This window comes from Trichophyton verrucosum (assembly GCF_000151505.1).
Source record: "Trichophyton verrucosum HKI 0517 chromosome Unknown contig00659_1.f1.exp, whole genome shotgun sequence".
Lineage (NCBI taxonomy): Eukaryota > Fungi > Ascomycota > Eurotiomycetes > Onygenales > Arthrodermataceae > Trichophyton > Trichophyton verrucosum.
The window spans coordinates 62,409-89,034 of NW_003315296.1; the positions used below are offsets into that span (position 1 = coordinate 62,409).

Consider the following 26,626-nt stretch of genomic DNA (forward strand, 5'->3'; position numbering starts at 1 on the left):
TTCTGCTGTCCGACTGCCTGCCGCTGCCATGTCCAAGGAGAACGTCGTTGTTGACATCGAGGCGGGTGTGCGAGACGGGGACAGCAGTGACGGTGTCATCCTTGATGTCGCTGTCGCCCGCCCAGGCACTGCTGCCGGCCTCAAGACTGCGCCAGACGGCCATACAATTCTCGTCCCCCAGCCCTCAGATTCTACAGACGACCCTTTAAACTGGTCCTCGGCGAAGAAGTGGATAGTCCTTCTCATCATCTCCTTCGCGGCCTTCTTGCCCGATTATGGCTCTGCTGTTGGCGCTGTCACCCTCCTCCCGCAGGCCGAGTATGTCACCCCCATATGCTCTTCAATCCTATACTTGCTGACGGTAATAGAATATGGCATATGACACCGGACGAGGTCAACCACTCTCAGGCTGGCAATGTCTTTATGCTTGGAGTTGGAGGTATCGTCACTGTCATTTGCTCGGCCTACTTCGGTCGTCTTCCGGTACTCTTCTGGTTCATGGTCGGTGCCGTCGCTACCGCCGTCTGGTGCACCGCTGCCCAGTCATTCGAGTCTTTCATGGTACGGTTCCCTTCCAATACATGGACTCGTTCGATTACATGTATACTGATCTAATTGTCAGGCTGCGCGCATTCTCAATGGTTTCTTCTCTACCGTCGCACAGGGGGTAAGTGACTCTCCGATGTATATATATCAATGCATGTATCCGGCTAACAAAACAGGGTGGCCTCATGTTCATAAACGACATCTTCTTCTTCCACGAACACGCCAGGAAGATCAACGTCTGGTCCAGCTTTATTATAGTCTCACCCTATCTCGGCCCCTTGCTCACAGCTTTTATCATCAACACCCAAATATGGCAGTGGGCATTCGGCGTCTACTCCATCGAGACTGGCCTCTGCTTCATCGCTATCGTTCTCTTCATGGACGAGACCTACTATGACAGGAAGCTTCCTGTAGACCAACGGCCAGTCCGGGTCTCCCGCTGGAAACGCCTCATTGGCACTGAACAATGGCAGTCCCGTCACCAGCGCAACAGCTTCAAGGATGCATTTATGCGACCCTTCATCGTTATTGCGAAACCAGCCATGTTAATCTCCTGCATCGTCTACCTGCTCACCTTCGCCTGGGTCGTCGGCATCAACACCACTCTTGCCATCTTCCTCGTACCCGTCTACAACTTTGGCCCCAAACAAATCGGATTTTTCTATTTCACCCCCGTCGTTGCTGCTATTTTAGGTGAGATCGTCGGCCACTGGTTACACGACCGCGTGGCTAGCCTCGCCGCCTCCCGCAATCAAGGCCGATTTGAGCCAGAAGCCCGATACCTCGTTACCTGGATAAGCACACCCTGCATCTGCGCTGGTCTCATCCTGCTTGGCTTTGCCCTCGAGCGTGAATATCACTACATGCTCGCCTCTTTGGGCTGGGGTCTCTACGTCTTCGGCATTATGATTACCACCGTCGCAACCAGCGCATACGTTCTAGACAGCTACCCAGAAGCCAGCGGTGAGGTCGCTGCCTGGCTCAACTTCTCCCGTTCCACGGCTGGTTTCATCGTAAGCTACTTCATGGTTCGCTGGGCCGGAGACCAAGGGCCTATTCGTCAGTTTGGTGCCATGACAGGCATCTGTGGCTTCGCCTTCGTGATGCTATTGATATTCCAATTTTTCGGCAAGAGAATCAGGCACTGGGCCGGTCCGGTCAACTTTAAGACTCTCTAATGACTAAAAGTTTTTGCTTGTTTCTTTTCTTCTTCCATTCTACACTTACCTGTCTATAGCAAATTATTGTGTATATGTATATAATTTTGGGGGTGGGCCGGCGGCTAGTGTCAACACCTTATAGATGAATGGAGGTTGTCATGTTTACACGTTACAATTGCACATGCACTTTTATGATTCATTCAATTTCTCCTGAGATGAGAAAGAAAAAGCAAAGCAAGACTCGCCCCACGCTTAACTTGATTGCTGGGAACTGGGTAGTTGAATTAGTTTGATATAGACCACCGACTTATAGACAGGGATAGAGAGCTCTCTCCGCGTTTGGCGAGGCAGTCCGTGGACCCTGTCTGAGAGGCTCGACATTTTCTTCTGCAGTTTCAAGTATCTTTTTCTAGCTACTCCGTACAATATACAATACGTTTGTCTTTTCCTTGACTCTATTTTCCTCGGATATACTATGGGCACTTGTGCAAAAATTGGCACTGCCAACTGTGCTGAGAGGAACAAACCTAGCGCTGAAACCATACTGCTTCAAGTATTCAGAATATCCATCAAGGCTGTGATGATAGCTCTGCCATAGCACCGCAAACGGCATATAGGCAGCTTGACTGAAATCGTTTTATTCCGCTGGATCCTTGTTACTCTCAATATGCACCTCCGTGGTTTTCATGATGCCACTAAGTTGTGATGCTCGAGCTTCACGAAAATCAAGGTCCACCACGCCTTCACTACCATCTCCCCATATCCGTGACCGTCCCTTATACTCCCGTAGGGGATAACAACTTGACTCGTTAGTAGATAGCAACGAATCCTTCGGTATGAACACAGGGTGCTTAATTTGCTGCTCCCCTGAGTAGTGTTTGGATGCATATTTGTTGGAACTAGACTGCTGCGCAGTAGGGGTTTTCCCCATGGCAATCTTCAGAAGCGGACCAAGCGGAGGTATACAGGCCTCTATTACGATCAAATATTGTTCTGTATTCGTCCAGATGGTCAGGGAGATAGTGTCATAGGTATAGTCACTTCGGGCTGTTAGACTAGCGAGGAATATGGTCTTAATTATAGCCGCGATCATTGCCCTTGTTGCTTGTTAGTAGTGGAATATGGCTACAGGTTTTGTTTGCTTTAGATATAGACAAAGACTTACACTATTCCCAGAGCCAAAACACACCCAAGGCAGATTTTAGTTCTCCTTGACATCTGCAATTTCCATATGATGAAGATAGGATATATGGCGAGGAGGCCATCCGAGAAAGCTGAAAAGGCTGCACACATGTCAATCAGTCGACTAGTGTATTTTCTCAGGCAGGGGATGCTTGAAGGGGTGAATATACATACAGCCCTGAAAGAATGCATAATCCCTTTGGTAGTGTGGTGGCCAACAATATCCTGGTATATCCTGATCCCACAGTCGCGAAGTCGGTGTACACTGGCCAAAGATTGTAAAGACGCAAACGGAATTGATGACCATTAACATGGCCATAACCGTGTATAGAAATACCCTCTGTGGCCGAGAATTCACGACAATCCGTAACAGGAACAATATGACGGACACTTTACCAAAGTTCGTTGACATAACATGGCAGCCCTGCGATATCCAATTGTATTTATTTGCATTGATGTACTCGGCTTCTGTGAGACTCGTGGCATGCTTTCCCAGGCCATGACGGACACTGGCTGTCAGTAGGGACGTATCCATAATGGCCAGTACCTAGAAAATGGTTAATATCAGCTGTTCTACTCGCTTCCACCCCTTTCTCTCTTTCTCTTTCGCTCTCCCGCCAAGCAGAGGAAGAATACCATCGAAAGGCACATGCTCATATCATCCCATCCCCAACTTGAAATAACCACAGTACGAGTGAAGATTCGAGCTGTCAGAATAACTGCTGCAACGCTGAACTCAGACCACATCACTGAAAGGAGCATGACGCTGTCATTCGGCTTGATAGATAACTGGCCATCCATCGAAAACCTATGGCCACGACTGGCAAAGATGTGATGATGCTGGTAAATTCACAAACTCGGGGCCGACAGGGGCATTATAATTCCTCCTGTACGCATAAGAAGTACAGAGATCGCCGTGTAGCCTCGGGATTTTCACTGTGATGGCGTGTGAATGGGGGATATCAAACAACAGCGAGTGAGATGGGTGTAAGCAGCCGCTGACTGGCGATGGCGGTCTTTTAAGAAGGACGAAGAAGCCCGGGAGGCTACAGGACGGGTTGGATGGAAATGCAGCCGACAACTCCCTATCCCAAACAATAGCCGACCCGCCCTGCGAGCAGGTAGCCCGCCTTAGATCCAGCTGCATTGCGAAGTGTGAGGCCGTCGCTCATAGGCGGCGCGGGTATAGAGTGACACCGTATTTCATCCCCGACGGCGCTGTGACAGGGCGTATCACCGCATGTATAGTGGCACTATATCTGGCACCATTCAGAAAAGGGGAAGAACGGGACGGCTAATGCATAGAGCCGTTCATGACAGACCGTTCATCCAAGGGTCATTTGTTGTCAACTGTGATTTCTTGCTCTCTGGATGTTTGGATAGTGGTTGACTAGCTACAGCAGTCAGCTAGGCATAATTGCTTCTGCCAGGCCAGGGGCTCGCTCCCGCGGCGCTAGTTAGTTAAGGAATGAATGCCGAATACATTTTGGTATCTTGACAGTCGGATCAAAATAATAATAATCAGATGAATGGCCGAAGCATCATCATATCCATTATTGATGGCTCAAAATCTGCAATTATAATACTAAATAGACCAGAATGAAGACCCTTTGCTAGCTAGCTATCCCGTCGATCGATGCCACGGATCCCCTACTCGCTTTTCCTGCGCGCGCACCGCATCGATCCTCTGCTGCCGCCGCTGCTTCGAGAATGCCGAGATCTTTGCTCTGCACGGAACGAGCTTCGCTGGCTCACTGAGTATGCCCGGAGTAGGGATACAGGTCGCGAAAGCTGGAGGTGGAAGCAGAGGTTGCAGCTGCTCGTCCGGCAGAGAGCAGCTGGGAAGCCTCTGCAGTATATCCTTGGGGACCAGCCGTTTGGAGACTTGACAATACTCTGCAGAGAAGGAGTGCTGATTCCACGGTTAGATGAACACTCTCAGATTTCATTTCTGTTGACATTATCCTAAGATGGCGCTGACACTGTTGAATTCCTATTAATAGTCCAGATACGGAGTCCTATACCACGCGTATAGCACAGCGACTGCTGACTGAGAACCGTCTTAACCCTACGAGAAGCATTCGAATTATCGACATATGCACTGGCACAGGCTGCATACCGCTGCTGCTTCACTCTCTTCTTGCGCCCTCGATTCCGACCATTTCGATCATTGGGGTTGATATCAGTGCTACGGCTCTCTCTCTTGCAAAGAAGAACCTCGAATATAACATTGGAAATGGAACCTTACTCTCCCGCGCACGAGACGAAATCCACTTCGTGCATGCTGATATCCTAGACCCTTGTTATCTGGAATCAGATGGCTCAGAGTTAGGCGAGATGCTCTCTCGATCAAATCAGGGGGGTCACAGCAAAGGATTGGATCTACTGATATCAAACCCTCCATACATATCACCCAGGGATTTTACAAATGGAACGACCAGACGTAGTGTACGTTTGTATGAGCCTACATTGGCATTGGTACCTCCGGCAATTCAGCATCCGGGGATAGCGTCAGACTCGGCCAGGGCTGATTCCTTCTACCCTCATCTATTAGCTGCCTCAGCAAAGCTTGAAGCCCGTTTCACCGTTTTAGAATGCGGTGATCTAGCTCAGGCCCGAAGAGTGGCTGCCATGGCTGATGATACAAGGCAAAATTCATCCTGGAGCTCTCAGAGAAACGTGAAGACGGAGATCTGGCGTTGTGACTGGGACGCTCACTTACACGAAACTACTGAGCATGTTTCTTTTGACGATCAGGAAGAATCAGCAACTTTGGATGTCACAGCCAAGCCTGATCAAGGGGCTCGAGCGGTTGTGCTTTCGAGATGCTGATCAGGAGTTTTAATGTTGGATTGGAAACAATCTTGACATAAAAGGAAAAAACGGAGAGATGGGGCTCTCTATACTGAGGCATTTGCGTGCATTTTACGGAGTACTTTGAAGGGTCATATTCCCGTCAACGATCAAATACGTACCGCTCCCACCAAACGAAACTGAGGCTCTGTCTTATGAGCCTCACAAGGAGAAGGAGATAAGATTAAAAAAAAAAAGAAAAGAAATTGCGGCGTCAGCTTTGAGCAATGATAACCCGGGAAAGCCTTGGTCAAAGTGTGAAATGTATCTGGCGAAACACCCTATGCGGTGCTACTGTGGCTTAAAGTATAGAAGGAAACAGCGACCACGATATCGAACTAGATACCCCGTACTCCGTACTGGCCGAAATAATGACCAAGAGTGTTATATAAGATCGGTGGATATAAACATTCCATCAGGCCCTGAAATATCTCCAAATAGCCCTCTGCGCGGGATGACCCTTCGTCCCCGGGATGACATTCAAAATATGCAACAGTACAACCATCTGGTGTCTCGCGAAAAGATTGTTCTGCAGACGTAGGTGCTGCAGAGCTGTTCTAGTGCACACAAGAGAGAAATAATGAGGTTGATTATGTACGTAATTTTGGGCTATCCTTATGATACCAATTATCAACAAGTCAGGCCAACCTGACGCCGAGCAACAGAGCAAGGTTATATATGCAAGGACGTTGAAGAAAGGTAAAAGCAGCAGGAAAATAGAAATGGGGATATGTGCGTGGAGGTCATGAAACAACCCTGCTCTATGCAGAGAAGAAGATATGAAACACGAAAGTGGAAGGGAAAAACTATACAACAAAGCTCTAGTCACCTAGGCACGAGGGATATCAATATGCAGAAAATGAGCCAAATAAAAAATTTCTAAGACCCAAAGCTGGCGGGCATGAGGGATATTACATGGCAGCAAAGAGCATGCCAGCACCTGCCAGTCCAACGGCAGCAACGCCGAGGACGAAATCAGGTCTCTTTGCTTGACCTGCGGCCTTGGAGCTAGGCGGTCTTGAGCCAGGGACACCAGTCTCAACTCCGGGAAGACCAGTAGCCTGGGTAACCTGGGCGCTTGTGACAGCATTTGGCACGCCGGTAGCGTCAGGTACGCTGTTTTCGCCTGTTCCAATTTCCATAATATTTGTTTCAGTGGAATTGAACCGAGTTGGAGCAATGGAGATTTCGTTGTTGTCGAGATCATAGACAAGATAGGCGCTGCGTAGCACAGTATCTCCAAGGATGGAGATAGAGCTTCCGGCAGGAGCAATGCCGAAGACGCAGGCCTTTGAGCCGTCTCTGAAGGTAGCCTCGTTGCCATTGGCGTCCGGCCCAAGATCAATCACTAGCTCGTCCATACCAACGGCGATCTGTGGGGACGAGAAGGTGAAAACGAGCTTTCTTTTGTCATTGGCCATGGAGCAAGGGACGAAGGCAAGGTTGTTAGCCGGATCAAATACAGCATCGACAGAGTTATAGACCTTTGCTGCAAGGGCATCAGGAAGATAGCTCAAACTGCTGCCAGAGTCCATGGCGACGGCGACTGGCTGGGATGGGAATGTGTCGATACTGCCGTCAGAGCCAGTCCGGATACCAACACCGGTCAGGGCTACAACCAGGGAAGTATAATCACCCCTGCTGGTATGGAGGACTGGGACGGTCTGCAACTTGCCCTGGAACTTGCCAGTGTCGATACCACCGAAAAGTATCTGGCCACGGCTGGCACTCAGGTCATTGAGCCAGAGCGAGTAGGCATTAGAGCGGATGTGGCCGGCCTTGACGAGGGCAGCAGGAAGGTTGGGATATGACTGATCACCAGACCTGGTAACCTGGGCTTCACCAGCCTCATACCCAATTCCCAAAACACCGACTAGGAGGGTATTAGCATTGTATGGTTCCCTCGTGATAAAGATAACATCAACTTACGAGGACTGGACGAGGTGTGTCCAATGGCAAACTGGAAGTCCTTCAATTTGATACCTCCGACGTTTATGACATCGGTAACATAGTCACCAGTGGCGCCCGATCCGTCGACGTACGAGATGTTAAAGTCGTTGTTGACGAGCTGGTAGGTGCTAGAGCTGGAGGAGTCGTATGTTCCGCCCTGACTGCATGGCGCACGCCTCGAGCTGCAGAACCGGGATTCCGCAGTGTTAACCCATAAATCGCTGCTGCCTGTGTCGATGTGGGCTCGGATTGTCTGAGGAGGCGTTCCGAGAGTGAGGTTGCAGAAATATAGATTTTTCTATAGCTGTCAGCGCCACGTCCTAGTAGTAGGAGCAAACACAACTCCAGCACTCACCTGGTTATCAAGATCCTGGCTGATGGTCTTGGTCGAGGCTCTTTTGGCGATAATATCTCTGTGGACGGGCTTTGCAGCCTGGAAGCGCTCGATATCAAATCCGAGAACCGATGGGTTATCTCGCTTGACAACTTTCAGGGACTCGACGGCAGTGGACAGCAATGGAATCGCCGTCGCCAGCGACCAGATAAAGGAGTCGCCACGCATCTTGAAATGGAATATATAAAGGAAAAAAAAAAAAGGGAGAGGCTGTAAAGGTGGTTTGTATGCGAAGAAGTCGGCAGCCACAGAAATACGGCGGCTTTTCTCTTCTTTATACGACAACCAAAGAAACCATGCAAATCACTTTTGTTCTCTTTTCTTTTTTGCTCCTTGCTCTTTGTCACACAGCAATATTTCCTTTTTAATAATATTCAAAAACGAAAACCTGATCCGGCGAGTCAGTTGGTGTATGACTTTATAAGTGTACCAAAAGGAGAGAGTGGCGCGCGTACATGAATGTACATACATAGATATATATATATATATAAGGAGGCGCCGACGATCAACAGTGACAACGGCGGCTTTTATAACAATTCACAGGGAAGACGAGAACATGAGCAAGAGAGAAAGAGAAGACGAGTGAAATACGCAGGAAAAACCAAGACGAAGACGAAGACGAGGAAGAAGAGCCAGACTGCGGCTGAGCCTGCAAGAGCGATTGCCCCCTGACAAAGTTCGATCCTCCGCCGCCCCCCAAGCGACCCTCCAGCCTCGTCGTTTGATAGGGCACACCAAGGCATGGCAGCCCGGCTAAGGCGTGCCAGGACGATGGCTGCTGGGGGGTACGATGCAAGGTGTCTCCGCCCAGGCACTATATTTAGGCTGTGACTTGACGCAGCGTACACGGCGTGGAGAAGCTGGAGGCCTCAGAAGACTGGAGACTGGCTGATACAGCGACACCGCCACAAGCGCCTCTAACTTTTTCGCTGTGTAATCTGTGAGCAAATTAGTCAAGCTGTTGGATGTGGATATCGTTTTGGAATATTATTATAAGTACAGAGTAGTAACCCGGTCGGTTGGTTAATTGTTGCAGCGTGCTTGTTGGGATATCGAGTTTTTGTCAGCGCCTGGCTGGCTATATCAGTTAGGTATTCGTTTGGCCAGTCGTCGCCGGTGACGGTGAGGCCGGCTGCAAAGGCATCATCCATCCATCCATCCCACGGAATAACACAGCAGGAACCTCAAGAGGGAAAGAGAAAGAAAAAATTAAACAAGGAACGAGAAGATATATCATTACATTGACGATTCATAGACCACCATGTGTACTCCATGCTCGCAACCATGCACAGCGACCAACGCGACTCGCATGCCGAGCAAGAGCCCAGCGTAGACACGCAAGGATCTATCGCAACTGTGCCATGCTGGGCGCTTGGGGCCGACGATCACAATCGCTGCGATGGGGTCCAGGAATGCTGCCAGTCGCCCTGTCAATGGAAGCCCCAATCATGATCTCCTCCTTGAGCTCGGCGTCGTGAGACCTGGTCGTCTTCCTATCGGACGAAATAGTCATCATACTCGGCTCCTTCCGCTCGTTACCTGTCCGCTGGCTGTCTGTGGATGCTTCGAGATCCGAGATCGTCGGCAGCGTGAGGTTCATGTTGTCCATGTTCTGGGCGGTTCGAGTTCGTCGTCGACGCCGAGATGTTCGCGTCTTGGTGTAGTATGAATAATGGGTGGGTCGCTGTTTCAGGTTGAACAGCGATTTGAACGTTGCCAGACAACACGTTATCACCGCCACGGCTGTTTCCATTGTGCTCCAGAACAAGAGCCAGGAGAGCGGCGGCTGGCTCTGATAGCCATTGCTCTTGATAATGCGGACTACCGAGATGGCGATGATACTGAAACCCAAAGCAAAGAGGACGACCAAGCCTGCTTTCTCCGGGCCTGGTAGATTGGACCGCACGATTAGGACGATCGGAAGGACCATAACTGTAACTAGCAGTTAGTAACAGGGCTTTTTCTGTTACTCCCAAGGATACCACTCGCTTGGGTCATGCGATTGGACTTACTGCACACGTCTGTCACAATGTCCATTGCTGTGTTAAACCGCAGGCTTACCAGGGTGCGGTCGATGCTTCCCTTGTCAATACAATGGACTATTATAGGCCACCTCGTTAGCACCGCAAATGGAGATATAATGGCCATACTAATTGCCCACTTACATGCCTCCAAGGTCGAACACCCCACGGGGAACAAAACCGCATTTATAGTCAGAGATACAGCGCAAAGCACTGCCACTGCCCACCAGGCTTTCCGATAGTCGCTCAAATCCCGGATCAGCCTCCAGTAGAGTGCCATGAAACTTGCCTTGATGCAGTATAAACTTGCAGTAAATACTACATTATGTGCGTATACCAGCCGGATCATTTTGGTGATTTTTATTCCATACTCTGGTGGTGGGCGAGTGCCAGAAAACCCCTGGAGATGGATATATATCAATGGTGATACAATCGTGACCATCACTAGTTGGGCTACCTGTCCAAAGTAGCCAGCTATTGCAAAGGCATCATCCCAAAATAGCCGTCGTTGGAGCCATAATCTGATGGCTAGCCGAAATATCATAACAACCGTCGTGAGTGCAAAAAAAGACCAGAGTATTATCTAAAGAAAGTTGCACTGTTAGCAAAAATGCATCCTCGGTTCAGATGATCAATCAGAGTATCATGAGATCTACGCACAAGAAGGGGGATCCTGGGTATATGGGTCAGTGCGACCGGCCGTTGGTTCCTGTCGAGAGGTTCGTTTGCAAATACTTTCCCCATCTCGACTGTTCAGCGGTTGAATATCATATAAACCCTTTCAACTGAATATATAAATCAAAATGGCCCGGGTATCAATGTGCTGTCATTCTACACAGGTAGAAAAATCAAGTGCGAGGAAGGCCCAAGTTATCTCTTTTTGATAATAACGAATAAACAAGACTTTGCGCCTCAAACATGCATCGGTCGCAGGCCTGGGAATTTGTTATTCTATATTTTGTCCAGTCCTCTCGGTTCCAGGAAGAGGAAGGGGATAAGCTGACAAGCACGCCGTACTCCGTTCCGTCTATTAATACCAGCCGCAGGAACACCAGAGTCGACCTGAGAAGTGCTTTTTCAAGCCCGGTCTGTCTTTATAGTGCAGTTCAGAATCCTTTTTCACAAACTGAGAATCATAAGAGAAAGCCTCCTCGGAAAAATCAAGTGCAGTGAGGGAAACAAAATTCAAAGCGGAAGTCTGATTTGGATCACACAGCTTTAACTAATGCAGGCTTGAACCATAGGATGCGGCAAATGCATGGGTGGCTCAAGGTGTCTTGTACCTAGTACTGCCAGGAACACACAGGCCTCGTCTTTTCGTGTTCAAAATAGCTAACCCATGGAAACGCTGCTAGCAAGGGTGGCATGGATATCCATCTTTAGCAATGTTTTTCATGGAAAGGCGCATCGAGACCATGTCTTGGACTACCTGTAATGTGTAGGGCTAGTTCGCAAGCTATCACAGAGCGTGAACATCCCGATATTGATGGTATCATAATGTTTTCAGAGAGCTCCCTGGATGCTGGGGGCGTCTTTGGGCAGAACCTCGAAAAATAATCACACACAATTCCTATAAAATTCCATCCTTGCCACCTCAACTGTTACTCCGGAGAAAAGAAGGGTAATAGAATATTAGTTTTTTTTTCTGTTCTCCTTTTTGGCGTACAGACTGTCTACTTTCAGACAGATGAAACATATCGTATGAAGTTACTTGTTAGTTAACTAGTCAGTGAGAGCCGGGAACCCTGGAAGCGCCACCACCAACGGCGAAGCCATACTCCGGAGGTGGCAGCACTGGCGTGAGGAATGAGCCAAAGTCCAGGGTCGAGGCCGGTTGAGCGAAGGCTCAGGCTATGACCTCTTTGAACTTGATTCTCGGGATGATAGCGCCGGCTGAATTACCCCGGTCGAGCTAGTCGGCTGCCAGGGTTGAGACCAGAGGGAGCGAGCCTGGCCTGCGAACCTAATAATAGGCTTCCCCATGCAAGCTCTGGGATCAAGCGAGCCTCGAATATGTGCTAGCAATTACTGAGACAACCGGGCTCACCTTAGAGCCAGCAGGGCGTCAACAGCCTGATGAAGACAAGTAGATGCTTTAGGAACCAGTCCGGATGCTCACGATACGATCCTTTAACGTGGATCGTGCAACGTGGTCAAGTGGCTAGTAATCTTTATAGTTAAAAGGGATGAAGAGGTTCCATTCCATTCTAGCTTGGGAGCTTTGCTGATATTGGCTCGTATACCCCCCCAAAAGAGGAAAGGAGCACCTTTTGCTGAAGGCGAATCGGCGGTGATCTTCTCCGAGCAAAGGTTATCTGTGCCTTCGACCACCCAGCAGTGGCTTTTTATCCCGGCTGGTGATCATTGCTTTTTCCCTCTGTTACCCCTTTTAATGGGATGACTTTCGTGTCAAGTCAAACCCAGCTGCTTGTCACTTTGACGGTTCTGGGTATTAATTGGTTCTGAGGCTGGTGGCAGCCACATTTGTGAAGCGTAAGTCTCGAGAAAGCGCGCAGTGAACCGCATTGATGACGAAACATCACCGTGGGGGTTTACATGGGAGGGTTGTGGTGGTGTGTGGTATATGCACGTTCACGAGCCGAAGCAAATTTCTCCATCATACCCGGGATGAGCAAGGATTCTTTGACATTTTGCCTTGTAACAAGGCAAGAAAAAGGTATCAAGGATGACAATACGCTGGTAGAAGCCTGCGAACATCCTCTCCTAGGCTGTGTATTCCAAGGGCATATATCTGTCTCGCTAGTGCAGAATCATGACCTGCGTCTGGAATAAATCGCAGTGTGTTCAAAGTTGCTTTCAGCGCAGCAAATGGTGGCTTTCCCATACCTCCCAAAGGAGAGGGGAATTGGCAACTGGGCTGGGCTTATCATGCACAGTAAAGTTATGGGATTGGCAACTTCTCCTTTGTCAAAGGGCTACTCCGTACCGTACCTACGTAGTAGCGGAAGGTCCGAAGCATCCGAGAAATCAGACCGATGTATGGTTTCGGCCTTCTTGTACTCCGTGATGTGGTTGATTTATTAAACTTCATATCTTGCCGTGTATTGACATGAGGCTTGTGAAGTTTCCCAGACCACTAATATGACAAATGGATGAGAATATGGCCAGTGGGAGGATATTCTTCCTGCCATTTCACGCCAGGATCTTCCGAGAGATCTTCCTATTTGACCTTCGAACCCTATAAGGAGGAAATAACATAGCACACCCTCTCCTGCATATTCGTTGGATCTATGCTCTGTAGAGAGGGATAAATTCATCATTGACATGTTTTAGTGAGAAGGATTCGCAGTGCGAGAATGTTCCAGAGCAAAGTACGAAATAGATTCCATAGAAAATTGGATGCAAGTTACATATCAGGCATGTAGGCCATACTCCATCCCTGGAGATTCATTTTTATTCATGAAATGCAAGTCCTGGTTAGTCCTTTCAGGCATGAGGCACGACTCCGCCTCCCGTTTAAGCCCTGTCAAATGGTGTAATTGGCTCTGTAAATTGATTCACATACGGAGTACATTGGTTCGTTTCACTGAGAAGAAACATATCGAGATACTGGATTCACACATGTAGCCAGTGTGCTTGCTTCCCTTTGGGTATTTTCTACTCCGTACGGATAAACTGATCTTCAACGGCAATTGCTCAATGAAAAGGAACCTTGTTGCACAGGATATAATTCGCCCATAATAGGCGAACACGAGTGCTAATTCAACGTGGCTTCGAATGGAACTCAGGTAAGCCACAATATTCACAGCATGCGAGCCTCACGCGGGATATAATGGCATTTCAAGAAATACCCCATACCGGTGCGAATCAGCTTGAGTAAAAGAAGGGATGAACTGTATATCATTCGGCGTCCAAGGGCCTTATTACTGAGTATGCACGAATTCAAGAAGGCTATGATTTGTCGTTTCGCAATTTTTGATGGCCGGTCATGACGGTGGTCATGCGCACCAAAGGTGCGTAGGATAACAGGGGTGTCCTCGAGATTACCAGTATGTCATTCAATGCAAAATGTAGGTACCCATGCAATCCATCTGGCCGGCAACCGTTGAGATCGACGAGGGGAATCTCCACCAACAATGCGGAGACGATCCTGGTGTGAAGTACAAGTGCAAGATGTACGGAGTAAGTATGTACCTTTCTCAATGTATCTCCACCCCGGTAATTCAACTTTACTTAGTAGTCCATTCCAAACCCATGCGTGGTTGACGGTAAGGGACTGGAAGAGGAGAAACAAAGTGAAGAGACGGGAAATTAAGTAGAGTGGTTCCTTGGGTGGAAAGGCATAAAGCTACCAGTAACCATACATAAGTAGGTCTAACGTGGCCACAGGCTGGTTGGGCCACAGGGGTGGCAATGGCATTTCTGTATCGACATTGGTGGAACGGGATCCTTCAGCAGTCAACTCCACCAGTTAAGCGGAGAGTCTAACCCAGCCACGAGTTGGTTAAAGCTGTCAGATTATTGAGTTGATACCGAAACTGGTGCCGAGAGGCACGGGAATCGAATGCCCTGAGCGGTTCAAAAAGTTGGAGTGTTGGCAAATCACAGTTACCAATAGACGACTCGGAGAAGGCGTTCAAAACGGCCTGGCTTCCCATGCAGCAAACCAACCACTCCGAGCCCACGGGTAGTTGTTGGTGTATGGATTATTGACTTTCTGAGATGGATCCAGGCTATCTTACTCCATGCTTCAACTGCAGTGGCACTTTGAGGAGAACAGGTCAATCTGCGGAGACGTAGCCCCTCCCCCATTTCGTCTCGGAGCCCAGGAGATGATGGACCAGTTGGTGAACAGAGTGACGATTGCCAATAATATGGAGGAAATCGTCATTGATACGAGATTCAGCGACTTACTAGTGCAGAGGACGACGTATCCCTGACAAGAATACGAGCGGATTGACGCTGCTAAGAACGCCTCTGTGTATCGACGGCTGAAGCGGAACTCTGTCAATTATCTCAAAGGAGCCAGAACTCTTTGAACGCTGCCTTGGTTCCCGCACGAGCTATGTCAGCCACGCACCCTCTTCTGCCGAAGATGAGACCCAATTGCTGCTGGTGCTGCCGCTGGTGCTATGGTCGACGTTGTCGTTCGTCGTTCGTCGTTCGTCTTTTTTTTTGATGTTGGAGGAGGCTGTGCTTATATAATTGACTTTCTATGCCAAGCCATCCCACGCCCGCGGTTGGAGTAGCGGTTGTGCGGGACCAAAGTGCAAATGCCGGGCGTTTAGTTTAGTGGTAAAACACCCCATTCGCAGAATAACATTGGGGAGCTGGGGGTTCGATTCCCCCATCGTCCAGATTTCTTTCTTTCTTTTTTTTTCTTTTTATTTGTTAACTATTTATTGGTTATTTTTTTTGTAGGGCTGGCTGGGTTGGTAGTGTAGTGTTAGGGAAATCCCTCGTATGATGTCATCGCCCTGTCAATGTTGGTGGTGCAGTGTTGTCATCTATTTTCCTGCCTGGTATCAAATGCCAACAGGCCAGCACTCCAAGTATTCACCATTATTGAATTGAATTGTATCAGCAGGTTGCGTCTTCCTAGGCACTGCAGGCCCAACTCGAGACCTTTCAACCGGCACCAATCACGGGTACACGGAGCAGATAGCGTGATAGGCCACACGTCCTCGCAATGACTGGTCTTTCGGAGATCCCTACGCCCTCCCACTGCATTGCGGATGTCTGCATGATTCCTGTATGTGATATACTCATTTCCATTCCCTAGCTATCCCTGTCCCTTGCCCTTTTTACACAGACGAGATGTCTAGTAGTGTTTTAGCCCTTTCATGTCTCGTCTCTTGAATTCGAATGCGTTGGGAGCGAGATTTGGCCCCTCTTGTGCATAGTAGCAACTATCTGAACATGGAAGACCCATGTCAAGAAGGGGCCCGGGAGTGAAGTGACAGCAAAGAATACTAACGGTGATGGAAACCCGCTACCGTTTGTCCATGGAAGATCGGAACATCCTCGCCTTCTGTCTCCCAGGAGGTAGCCGAAGTGCAGTGTCTGATCGAGAAATCCGGGCTGACATTCCATATGCACTCTGCTGGCACTACTATCGGTAAGACGCAGCCACTCTCCCGACACAACAACGCCCTTGACAGAAAAAGGAAACAAGAGGCTAACAACTCCGCTCTGGCTTGCTCTCTGCAGAGGGCCCATGGGACAAAGTCCTGACATTAATCGGCCAGGCGCATACAGTGTTGCACGATAAGGGCTTGGTGCGGGTCCATTCTGATATCCGTGTTGGCTCGAGGTGAGTTTGGGCATTCTGTTTCAGCTTTTAAGGAACATGTGGGAATCGAAAGCCAGTTTGACTAAGTTGATCGACAATCTAGAACTGACAAGAAGGAGACAATGGAGAGCAAAGTTGCTTCAGTTCAGAGGGTACTTACCAAGAACAAGTAAGCAGCAGCTCTCAGGCTCGGCTCGAATAGTTGTGACATTCGGCATCTCAACTTGGCCCAAAAGTGGGATAATATGCAGGAGTAGGAAGATAAAAAAGAAAAAAAGTCCACAGCAGAAAAGAAGTATTGAGAATAAATGATAGGGCTATCCATGATTAACTAGTTATATGTTACACATATTTTACAGCTAAAATATCATCCATAGTTCCATGGTTTCTATGTGGCTGCGGGCCCAACGCCTTGCGTAAACTGAGAAATATACTCCGTAGGCTGGTATGAATCTCTGAGCTCACCGAGTGACGAATGCCGAGCCACTATACGGGCATCATCACTGACTAGGCTAGGAGTGGACTATGTCCGTCTCTGGTTGAACTCAAGCGGCCGCTTGTATCCAGTAACCGGTATCAGGATTTGGGGTATCATAGCCCTCTGATCACCTTATTAAGTCTCGCAAATCAAATGTGAACGGCGAATCATTCCACGACCCACGCAGTTTTGCAGCCAATTCAGGGTAGTCTGAACTTTTCTCCGCAATTTGCAGATATTTCAACCCTTCTTCCCCTTTGTTCTGCTGCCGTAGCAACCCAGCCATAACAAGGGCTGCCCGTGCATGGCCGCCCGCAACAGCGATCTCGTACCATTCAGCAGCCAGTTGCCGACTTTCATCCTCTTCATACTGTGATACAAGCAGCATCTCCTCTTTGTTTTGGACAGCCTTCCCCCCTTCAATGCCTTCGTGCATTAGATGTAGGGTAAGGAATAGATTTCCGAGTTGGTAACAAGCTAGTACGTCATTGCCCATGGCTACTTTTGTAAGGTATTCCTCATACTTGACCAAGTCACCCGATTTTAGGAGCTCTGGGAGAAGCAGTCTGTACGCCCGTGGATGGTCATACTCTGTTGAACCAATGGTATAAGCTTCCTTTGCTTCCTCGTGTTTACCAAATGTCTCCATTAATGAACCGTAGGCCTCCCAAGGTTGACGGACCTTGGTAGGAAACAGAGCATCAAAGCTATACGGTGCTTCAACGGGTTTTGACATATCCATTGCTTCCTTGAACCGCTGTGCTGCATTCTCTAAATCTCCATTATCTTGTAGCATTTGACCGTCAATGACAATCTGAAGGGGGTCTTTCGCTTGATCCGAAGATGGGAGCGGACGTGCCGATTTTGACTTGATGTGGGATAAGTAATATAACGATCTCTTGTCTCCCTGTGCAGCTAAGTGTGGTAAGAACCACAGTGCTAGCGGTGCAAAGTATGGGGATCGAAGGAGGAGAAATAGGACCTGAGAGATTTCGTCAAGATCTAAATAAGCCATTAATACCGTCGAAAGGTATGCGCGAGAAGCGATTATGGATCACTCTACCACATTGTATTGCTTGCGAAACTTGAACTTGCTGTTTTATAGAAGACAACCCTCCAGCAAGCTTAATGCATTCCTGTGTAATCCTAGCGGCGTCCTGCGCCCTGACCGTCATCATCTTTTCCTTATATGCAGATTGAAAAAGCTCCAGCGGTATCCGTCGAATCGCATTGTCCAGATCTCCCGGGCCGAATTGCCCTGGCAGAGGCGACACTGGCCGACTTTTATGGGGTGAGGGCGAATGGGGTGAAGGTGAATCTTGTTTTCGCGTCTTTCTCAGAGTTGAAGGCGCTTTCCTGGGGCGAGATGAGGCAAGCCTTACAGTGCCAGGCGTTGTGAGGTTTAATTGGGTGGGTAAGGCTAGGCGTCTGAATCGAACAAAACGATGCATTTTTGTGTGAAAAATCTCACAAGGGGAGCTACAGGCATAATTAACGTGAAATATGACGGTGGGAGCTCGTACTGCCAGCATAAACTCGGGATGTCGCCGCCCAAATTGCGTAAGTCGACTTCGGCTCACTGCCCGTTGTGAGTTGCCTCGGAGGTGGACCACACAAGGCTGGCTAGGAGGTATGGTCTTGTCGCGGTTTCCAGGGTCAGACGGGTTGACGGTGGATGCAAGAGTCTCGAATTCACGACTACAGAGAAATAATAAATTCTGGCAGATGGCCAAGTAAGGTTTTATTTCTTTTTCTTTTGTCGATATTATTCCCGCGCCCACCACGTGGAAAGTACGGCACGATAATCCAGCAAATTGTACTCCGTAGATGACCTGCTTCTTCAAGCTATTGTAGGGAAATCGCGAATATCGGTCAGGGAGGTCAGCTTAGTAGTTGTTCATGGTTTTGATAAGATTTGGCGTTATTTCCAGGAAAAACCAGTAAAGGCGAAGAACTATGTTGCCTCCAAGGACTCAACTTTAGCTTCGGCCCCCCTGCGCCTGCTCGTACCGAAGAAACTGATAGATCGCAATATGCTTTTTGTATCAGCTTTGCCAGCGTATCCGTGTATGGTGTGGATGTTCACTCGTTACAGGCGTCTTTCGATGTAACGTTTCGACCTTAGTGTCATGATGAAGAGACAAGTGATAGGCATCAGCGGGAGGGGAGGGAATGGACGTACGCACCACTCATGCAATGGCCGGCAGAGTCTGTCAATATAAATGCCACGAGTAGCCGGGAGAAACTGGTTGACGTGCAAGGGGGAGAAGACGTGGCCCATGGTTGCTTAAACTAAGGCGCGGAATCACAAGCTTGGTGAAAAATGGCTTTTTGCTCCCCCTTTCGCTCCTTCGGGTTCCCTTCCCTGGCGCAGGAACAAAAGCGGGCCTGAGCGACCGATCCATGGGAAATAGAAACACTTCTCTCGTTCCGTAACCGTAAACTGCATAATAATGCTTGAAGGGGATTTGTTCTCTTAGCGGAAGTACAAACGTACCTCGGGTCACTAGCTCCAGGTCTCTGCACAGTCAGTACAGAGTACATATATCACTTCTTCATTCAATACGCAAAGAAACATGAAGCCAGGGTAATCTCATCACATTTGTAAGTACTCCGTACTCCGTAAGGGAAGGGAAAAACACTTACTCCATGGCAGCAAAGGGGAAAAAAAAAAAAAAAAAAAGAGGAGTCAAAACCTTTACCGTCGGTGGACGAACCGTTCTACACACACGGAAGCGGATCTTGGGACATACTTTGAACGGCGTATCAGATGCCTGTCGCTTAATCCACCAAGTAGCCACTTCTGCAGACAAGCAAAGTGCTGGGTCCACACTAATTATTTTTGCGGTTCCGCACATGCTAAAAGTAGGGGGAAGAGTTACTTGCATGGCCAGTACGGAGTAGTGCGGGTGGAATACGGCGCCAGGTCGACCCAGAGGAACTGAAAAAGGGCCTTCACAAATCCGGTCCTGGTTCTGGTTGAAGTGCTGCCGATGCTGGAGAACGGACCTTCACCCCCTCTCTGGTGGCTTTCCCTAGTCATGTACGGAGTAGTCTGTAGATAGCATACGTTTGCTGCGTCCTTCGTGGGGAAAGTAAAGTGAGGACCACATTTGGTTTGCTCCGAACGGCACTGAGCATGGTTCTGGGGTGGTGATCTAATGCTCTTTTCGGTCCCCTTACCATCAGGAGCTATAAAGTGGTAAAATCGATCCGACCGCAGGTAACCCTTCGCAAGGCCTGTCGTCCGTTGATCTGCTCGCCCGTTTTAGACCCTTTTGAAGTGTTTCTTTGCTCTCTCCCAGGTGTATTCTGAGCGGATCTTTCATATAACCACTGAACTAATTGTCCGGCTTCCCTTTTCTTTTTCTTCAGCCGGGCAAGCCAATTATACGGCCGTCCTACCCAGCTCATAACGGGCTTCTGACGAAGAACGAAGAAAAATCACGGCTCCTTGACAGAAGGTCACTTTTTCCTTTTAATTTCTGTCACCTTTTCTTTTGCGAACAGTTTTTGGCTGCCTTCTCATTCTTCTTTTCCAATCGAAACCCCAACATATCTTGCTTGACTCGAGAATAACTCTGGACCTCAGACTTCATCCCCGAGCACCAGCGACCCCTGTGAGTGCCCAGAAGCCTTTTAGTGTATGCAGCCAGCACGGAGTAGTCCTGCTCGACTGTGTTTCTGTTACCTGATTGCCCACGCTGCCTGCGATTTTATGCGCGCAGCCTATTTTGCCGTTATCACTATTACTGTCATTGCACCGTCGTGGTTGGGAGCTGCTTAAGGCCTGCGAAAGGAATAGCAACTAGCCAGCATCCTTCTTCCTTACTGTCGCTCGACAACTTTCGTCATCTTCCATTCTCATGCGGAGGCATCGCTCTTCGCTCCAGCCTGATCCCGACCCCCAAGGCAGGTCGTCCTCCTTTAGCCTGTTTCGCTCTCGGCCTTCATCTCGTGGTATGTCAAGAAGCCCACCCTCTCTGAGTCTTGCTATTTTAGTGCCTTCAAAGCCCAAACAAGCCACCGGTGGAGCTCTCACCGTATCAGTCGAGTTTGTTCCATAACGCTGCAGCTAGCCTTTCTCCTGGGTTTACCCTTTTGCTCTCGCTGTTAATTCACTGCACCTGGCGCTGCGCCAACATTTTGGTGACCAAAAACGACTGACTTGATTTTCTCTTCCTCCCATTTCTTTCCTTCTGAATAGCCGATTTATCAACTCGGCCAGGTTCTTCAGCAGGCCGCTATCCGTTTAACCGACTGCATAGAGCAACCCCTAACAGTACAGCCAATAAAATCATCAGCAGCTCCAACACTCCCTCCACCAATCGCTCGAATTCCACCGTCACTTCGCTGTTTAGCAGCTCTGGCGGGGGCACAATGGATGTCGACCGATCCCGGAACAGGAGAGATCGAACCTTTGCTGGCAGCGCATGCGCCGTTTGTGAAGAACCATTAGAACATACCCTCCGCGGCGAGCGTATTCTGCAGTTTTCTTGCGCTCATGTTGCCCATGAGGCATGCTTTTACGAATTTATCCGGGACGTCGAGCCACAGTATTGTCCAATATGCTCTGCGCCCCTAGGACTAGATGCCAGCAGAAGTGGAAATGTCCTCGACCTAGGTAAGTTTCCAGCGATGATTGGTCGTTGCTTGAACGTGAATGTTGACGTGCTGGAAACAGAAAAAATAAGCAACCTCGTACGGTCTGTGTCCGTGGCCGAGTCTCAGACGAATCGCTGCGGCCATGCACCAGCAGCGTCGTGGGATAATGGGAGCAACAGAGCTGGTTCGATGAACCAGGACTATTCCAATCGGTCTTTCAGCAACAGCCGTGACGTTAGAGAACATTCTCGCCTTGACAGTAGGGACACCAACAGCCACCGCGAGAGGCTCGAGAGGCTGACGCTGGGCTCGCGAAATGAAATTCTCCGTCCTGAGACTGGGACAGTTGGAGGCCAAACTGCGTCAGAGTACCAGCACGATGCCCACCAGCCATCAGTGTCGAGACGCCATGACTACGATGTACAGGCTATGGAGGCTGAACTTGGCCCTCGTCCAGGCATCAGCAAGAACCTCATTCCGGCACCCATAGTGACAGTCCGCAGCGAATTCCCGTCACTGAATCGTTCCCGCCAGCAGCAGCCCCTCACTTGCTTGGTCACAGTCGAAGTTCCTGGGGAGAAATGGTCGCCAGACTCGGAGCAGATACATCAGACTCCCAGCACCGTCCTTCCCGCAGAAGATGCTCAGTCTTTGGCGGTAAAAGCACAAGGTCTCTCCAGCCCCGATACGCATGTGCAGGACCAGTCCCTCACCGAATCCGAAGACATGCTCAGCACCATTGCAGAAGATCTCCGTCTTCGGGTTGATAATTGGCACGGTTTGGAATTCTCAAGGTATGTGTTGAGGGTGTTGAGGATGTTGACCCCATCGTGGTTGTTTCTCTTGTGGTGTCGTTGATATAAGCTCGTGTTTTCTGCTGGTTCTGACCGCATTCCAGGTTCGGCAAGCTTAACCTCCACGGAACAATCCGCGTGGGCAAAGACAAAAACTCATGGCAGGAGCTGGAGTGCTATATTTTCTCCGACATGCTCATCTGCGTGAAGGAGAAAAAGGGCCGACAGCCCAGTCAGAACCAGAACATGTTTGAGGACCCGGTAACGCAGCGCACAAGCACGAGATTCACTCTGAAGGGATCGATTCTCATCAAGAAGCATCTTAAAGATCTGGAGACCATCCCTGGTAAGTATTTGTTTTGACCTGCTTTAAGAAAGATGAAGGGAAGCTGATTCATGTGTAGATGACCTTGTTTTGACTTTAAACTTGTCTGTGAACGAACTTCCCAGGTTCCACCTGAGGTTCTCAACCCTTCACCAGCTAGATATCTGGAAAAGGGCTTTAGGGGACTTGCGGAACGGGGCCGTGGTAACTCGCCCTGATCCTGGGGTAGAAGTTCCCGCATCAGAAGAGGATGACTACCGAATCTCAAAGACACCTAGTAAACGGGAATCGTCCGGCTATTCGTCTTCTTACGGCGCTGGGAAGTCTAGCAATACTGCAATGACGGATTATACTAGCCCAGGGCGTGAGCCTATGCCTGTATCCGCATTCCATGTACCGCTCGACATTGTTGTCGTCATACCTGTCTCTTCTTCGATGCAAGGCCTCAAAATCTCCTTGCTTCGTGACACTCTGCGTTTCCTCGTCCAGAACCTTGGCCCCCGAGATCGCATGGGCCTGGTTACTTTTGGTTCATCTGGCGGAGGTGTCCCCGTTGTTGGAATGACTTCAAAGACATGGAACGGCTGGGGAAAGATATTCAACTCAATTCGGCCCGTAGGTCAAAAGAGCTTACGTGCGGATGTTGTTGAGGGTGCAAACGTAGCCATGGATTTGCTAATGCAACGCAAATCGTTCAATCCCGTGTCTACGATATTGCTGATTAGCGATTCGCAAACAACTGACCCAGAAAGTGGTGACTTTGTCGTCTCTCGCGCCGAGGCAGCAAAGTAAGTATTAGGCTGTATTAACTTCCGGTATATGGGTACTAATTTTCCTTCCAATTATAGGGTTGGCATTCACACCTTTGGCCTCGGACTTACCCATAAGCCAGATGTTATGATCGAACTCTCAAGTCGAACAAAAGCATCTTACACGTACGTCAAAGATTGGATGATGCTACGAGAGTGCATTGCCGGGTGTCTTGGAGCATTACAGTCAACGTCACATCAAAACGTCAAGTTGAAGCTGCGTTTGCCAGAAGGCTCTCCGGCACGGTTTGTGAAGATTAGCGGTGCCATGCATACTACTAAGCGTGCAACGGGAAGAGATGCAGAAGCTATCTTGGGTGACTTGAGGTTCGGAGATAAACGAGGTAAGTGCTCTGTACATCAGCCACCACCGCCCGCCCTCTCTAGATTCGATTTCACTAACTAACTCCACAAATTGTAGATGTCCTTATCCAGCTCGCAATTACTCCAGACACCTCTGCCCCTGAGCATGTTCCCCAGGATCCTTGGGAAAGCATAGTTTCTGGGTTAGAAGCACTTGGCGGGCCAATCGATGGTGATGACCAGCGGGTAGCGAGTATAGAAGAGGTACCTCTAATTCAAGCCGACGTTACATACGGTGACATACTACGTGAGGGCCACCTAACTCACTCACCGAGGCCATCCCTTTTGGCTATCACAATGTTTCCACAAAACCAGAAATCAAAGAATGTTGGACGGCCCATCAGCCCTCCAATCCCGCCTCATCCTTCGATTGTTCAACGTCGCATGGAATTGCTTACATCCGATATGTTGATGAGGTCGCTTACTCTAGTGACTCGCGGTCAGCATGACCGTGCTCACCACCTTCTCACCGAAACTAGGAGTATTCTCAAGGGTCTCGGGAAGGGAGGTTTGCCGCCGCTACCACCGGGAGCTATCCCAACACCAAACCCGCGAGCCACTCTCACCCCCACTCTCACTCCTGCATCCGAAGCGCACTCCCCTGGAAACTACTCCCCTCATTTCCCGGATGCTCTTGATTGTCGTGCTTCCTCCCACTCACCTGAAGCGCCAACCATTACTCCTGTTGCTGCTGTTGATTCTGCAATTATATCAGCATTGGATGCCGATCTTGAGGCTGCTCTAGAATGGATCACCCACCCTGCTGTTTTCAGCCGCGATTCACGCAAGGCAGTTCTTCAAGCTATTGGCGTCATTTCCTCACAACGAGGATACACTTTCCGAACCCCCTCTGAATCACTATGGGCAGAGCGCATCCCAGGCGTGAAGCGCTTGACTGAGAAATCCCGAGAGTGGCGTGAGGTTGGTGATGAATCCTTGGCCGAAGAATAGGCAGGAAGCGAATCTACCAACTCCGAAATAGGTGCGAAGCACCGTTCTATCCTCGCTGCCCTTTGGGTTATATACAACACATACACCACCCACTATCTAATGCGTAATGTTGCCCTCCACTCTTTTTGTTCTACACCCTAACTCACCCTATATCATGGGTGTGGGTACATTTTTAATTGCTTATTATACCCAACCTTTATACAATCATATTCTACGACGTTTATTCTGGATATATCTGACGGTGATGCCCCTTGATTTATGTTTTCCATCTTTCATTCTTAATGTCGAGAACTGGTTAGTTGTCTTTCGGGTTTTGAGGTTGATGTGGCTTTTTGTCTATAGCTCGTCATTCATTATATATATCTGCATGGTTTTGGGGTATAGCTTATGTGGCGTTGGGTTACAATCTGCTTATAGAACGAATCAATTCTGATATTTTAGACTTGGCCCCATTTTCATACGTTAATCGGTCGAGTGAAAAGTTCACTCTGGCAGCCGATTTCTATTTCAGAAACTCAGTGCTATAAGTGTAAATTCTAACGTAGATTATAAAGATTCTTGCCAATGTCATATTGTACATAAGAAGAGACTTCGAAACAACCAACTGCCTCTTAGCCTTGTCTTTAAACACCTGCTTCCCATACCCTACATAACAACTTGGGAAAGCAAAGCAAATAAAAAAATAAACACGGTGGGCCTAGTAATACAAGCAGCGAGCCAGCCTGAAACAAAGATATAGGAAACCACCTGTCCTGCTACTTACTCCATGGAGGCAACGGCACCCAGAGCCTTCAAAGAAGCAACAATCTTCTCAGCCTCCTCCTTGGGGACAGACTCCTTGATAACTTTGGGAACACTTTCGACAAACTTCTTGCTCTCCACGAGGGAGAGTCCAAGCATGGACTTGACTTCCTTGATAATCTTGGCCTTGGAGGCAGCATCAAAGGACTCGAGCTTGAGGTTGAACAAGGTCTTTTCTTGCGCAGCTGGGGCAGCCTCTTCTTCTTCTGCAGCAGCAGCCGGAGCAGCGGCTCCTCCAGGGGCGGCAGCAGCGAAACCCCCAACGGGCAGGTCAGGAATGTTAAGGCGGGTCTAATTAAGGAAAGCTTGAGTTAGCATGTAGAATTCCGGAATGGGAGTGCCTGCCCTCTATCATTTTTCATTCTGATAGATAAGAATAGCACTACTGGGTTAAACTGCGCATGTAGACCGAGCAACCTCACCTTCAAGCTTGAAACTAAATCAGCGGTCTCAAGGAGTGTCAATTGGCTTATTTGGTCGACAATCTTGGTAATTTTTTCGCTGGTAGGTGCGGCTGGCTCAGCGGTCGTGGACTCATATCTTCTTCGCTGTGAGATGTATGATGTGCTAGTGTTCAACCGAGTGATCTGAGAGGAGGTGCGAACAGGGGCAGAGGCTGAGGAGGAGAGGCGGACAGCACTTCGGCAGCATCGAGTTGCGAAAGACATTTTTGTAGGAGTTTGTCGAAGCTTGGAGAGTGAGAAAAAAAAAAATTCTACCGTAGGCGGAAGGCAGGTAAGTGTCCGAACCGGGCAAAGATGAGAGTTTGACGATGAGTGATTGACTCCAATAGACGGGTTGGACGTGAGTAGAGAGGCCGCGAGGAGGCTGTGTAGCTCAATTGCCGTTTTCTGCGTCTTCTGGATAGAAAATATTTGATCTTGATAATAATTTGATGCTGTGAAAGTCTGCTAGGCTATCACGTGACTGAGTTTGAGCTTCTATGGCTGTTAGACCTAAAAAGGAAACATTAGAACCAACCGACAACCGACAACCGACAACGATCGAGGTTGCTGGATTCAAGGAATTAGAGGTTTGCAGGTTTTATCCTAACAGGAGCATAGATTCTAGAGAGTCACTGCACGAATTCTCATTTCTGCGTCATACGAATCATAGACTTTTTATTCGTGAATGGCCAATT

At 48.9% G+C, this 26,626-nt stretch overlaps 8 protein-coding genes across 8 annotated transcripts; 3 read left to right on the top strand and 5 right to left on the bottom strand.

The window, feature by feature from the left end:
• Positions 1 to 28: 28 nt before the first annotated feature.
• On the top strand, positions 29 to 1,724 carry TRV_06032 (MFS transporter, putative; the record flags this gene model as incomplete). Its single annotated transcript, XM_003019884.1, has 3 exons — positions 29 to 318; positions 369 to 561; positions 723 to 1,724. 3 exons carry the CDS (start codon positions 29 to 31, stop codon positions 1,722 to 1,724), a joined length of 1,485 nt encoding a protein of 494 aa, XP_003019930.1.
• A 619-nt stretch (positions 1,725 to 2,343) lies between these two features.
• TRV_06033 (uncharacterized protein) lies at positions 2,344 to 2,799 on the bottom strand (the record flags this gene model as incomplete). The annotated part of the gene is made up of 1 exon (XM_003019885.1): positions 2,344 to 2,799. The coding sequence occupies one exon, from the start codon at positions 2,797 to 2,799 to the stop codon at positions 2,344 to 2,346; it is 456 nt and encodes a 151-aa protein (XP_003019931.1).
• Positions 2,800 to 4,524: 1,725 nt separating this feature from the next.
• TRV_06034 (uncharacterized protein) lies at positions 4,525 to 5,720 on the top strand (the record flags this gene model as incomplete). The annotated part of the gene is made up of 2 exons (XM_003019886.1): positions 4,525 to 4,811; positions 4,892 to 5,720. 2 exons carry the CDS (start codon positions 4,525 to 4,527, stop codon positions 5,718 to 5,720), a joined length of 1,116 nt encoding a protein of 371 aa, XP_003019932.1.
• Positions 5,721 to 6,652: 932 nt separating this feature from the next.
• TRV_06035 (aspartic-type endopeptidase (OpsB), putative) lies at positions 6,653 to 8,253 on the bottom strand (the record flags this gene model as incomplete). Its single annotated transcript, XM_003019887.1, has 3 exons — positions 6,653 to 7,614; positions 7,671 to 7,989; positions 8,047 to 8,253. 3 exons carry the CDS (start codon positions 8,251 to 8,253, stop codon positions 6,653 to 6,655), a joined length of 1,488 nt encoding a protein of 495 aa, XP_003019933.1.
• Positions 8,254 to 9,430: 1,177 nt separating this feature from the next.
• Positions 9,431 to 10,650, bottom strand: TRV_06036 (uncharacterized protein; the record flags this gene model as incomplete). Its single annotated transcript, XM_003019888.1, has 3 exons — positions 9,431 to 9,972; positions 10,098 to 10,184; positions 10,251 to 10,650. 3 exons carry the CDS (start codon positions 10,648 to 10,650, stop codon positions 9,431 to 9,433), a joined length of 1,029 nt encoding a protein of 342 aa, XP_003019934.1.
• Positions 10,651 to 16,964: 6,314 nt separating this feature from the next.
• Positions 16,965 to 17,852, bottom strand: TRV_06037 (uncharacterized protein; the record flags this gene model as incomplete). Its single annotated transcript, XM_003019889.1, has 1 exon — positions 16,965 to 17,852. One exon carries the CDS (start codon positions 17,850 to 17,852, stop codon positions 16,965 to 16,967), a length of 888 nt encoding a protein of 295 aa, XP_003019935.1.
• A 3,365-nt stretch (positions 17,853 to 21,217) lies between these two features.
• TRV_06038 (uncharacterized protein) lies at positions 21,218 to 24,684 on the top strand (the record flags this gene model as incomplete). Its single annotated transcript, XM_003019890.1, has 5 exons — positions 21,218 to 22,236; positions 22,341 to 22,582; positions 22,641 to 23,349; positions 23,410 to 23,714; positions 23,792 to 24,684. The coding sequence occupies 5 exons, from the start codon at positions 21,218 to 21,220 to the stop codon at positions 24,682 to 24,684; spliced, it is 3,168 nt and encodes a 1,055-aa protein (XP_003019936.1).
• Positions 24,685 to 25,443: 759 nt separating this feature from the next.
• Positions 25,444 to 26,153, bottom strand: TRV_06039 (uncharacterized protein; the record flags this gene model as incomplete). The annotated part of the gene is made up of 2 exons (XM_003019891.1): positions 25,444 to 25,776; positions 25,908 to 26,153. 2 exons carry the CDS (start codon positions 26,151 to 26,153, stop codon positions 25,444 to 25,446), a joined length of 579 nt encoding a protein of 192 aa, XP_003019937.1.
• Between the last annotated feature and the right edge of the window lie 473 nt (positions 26,154 to 26,626).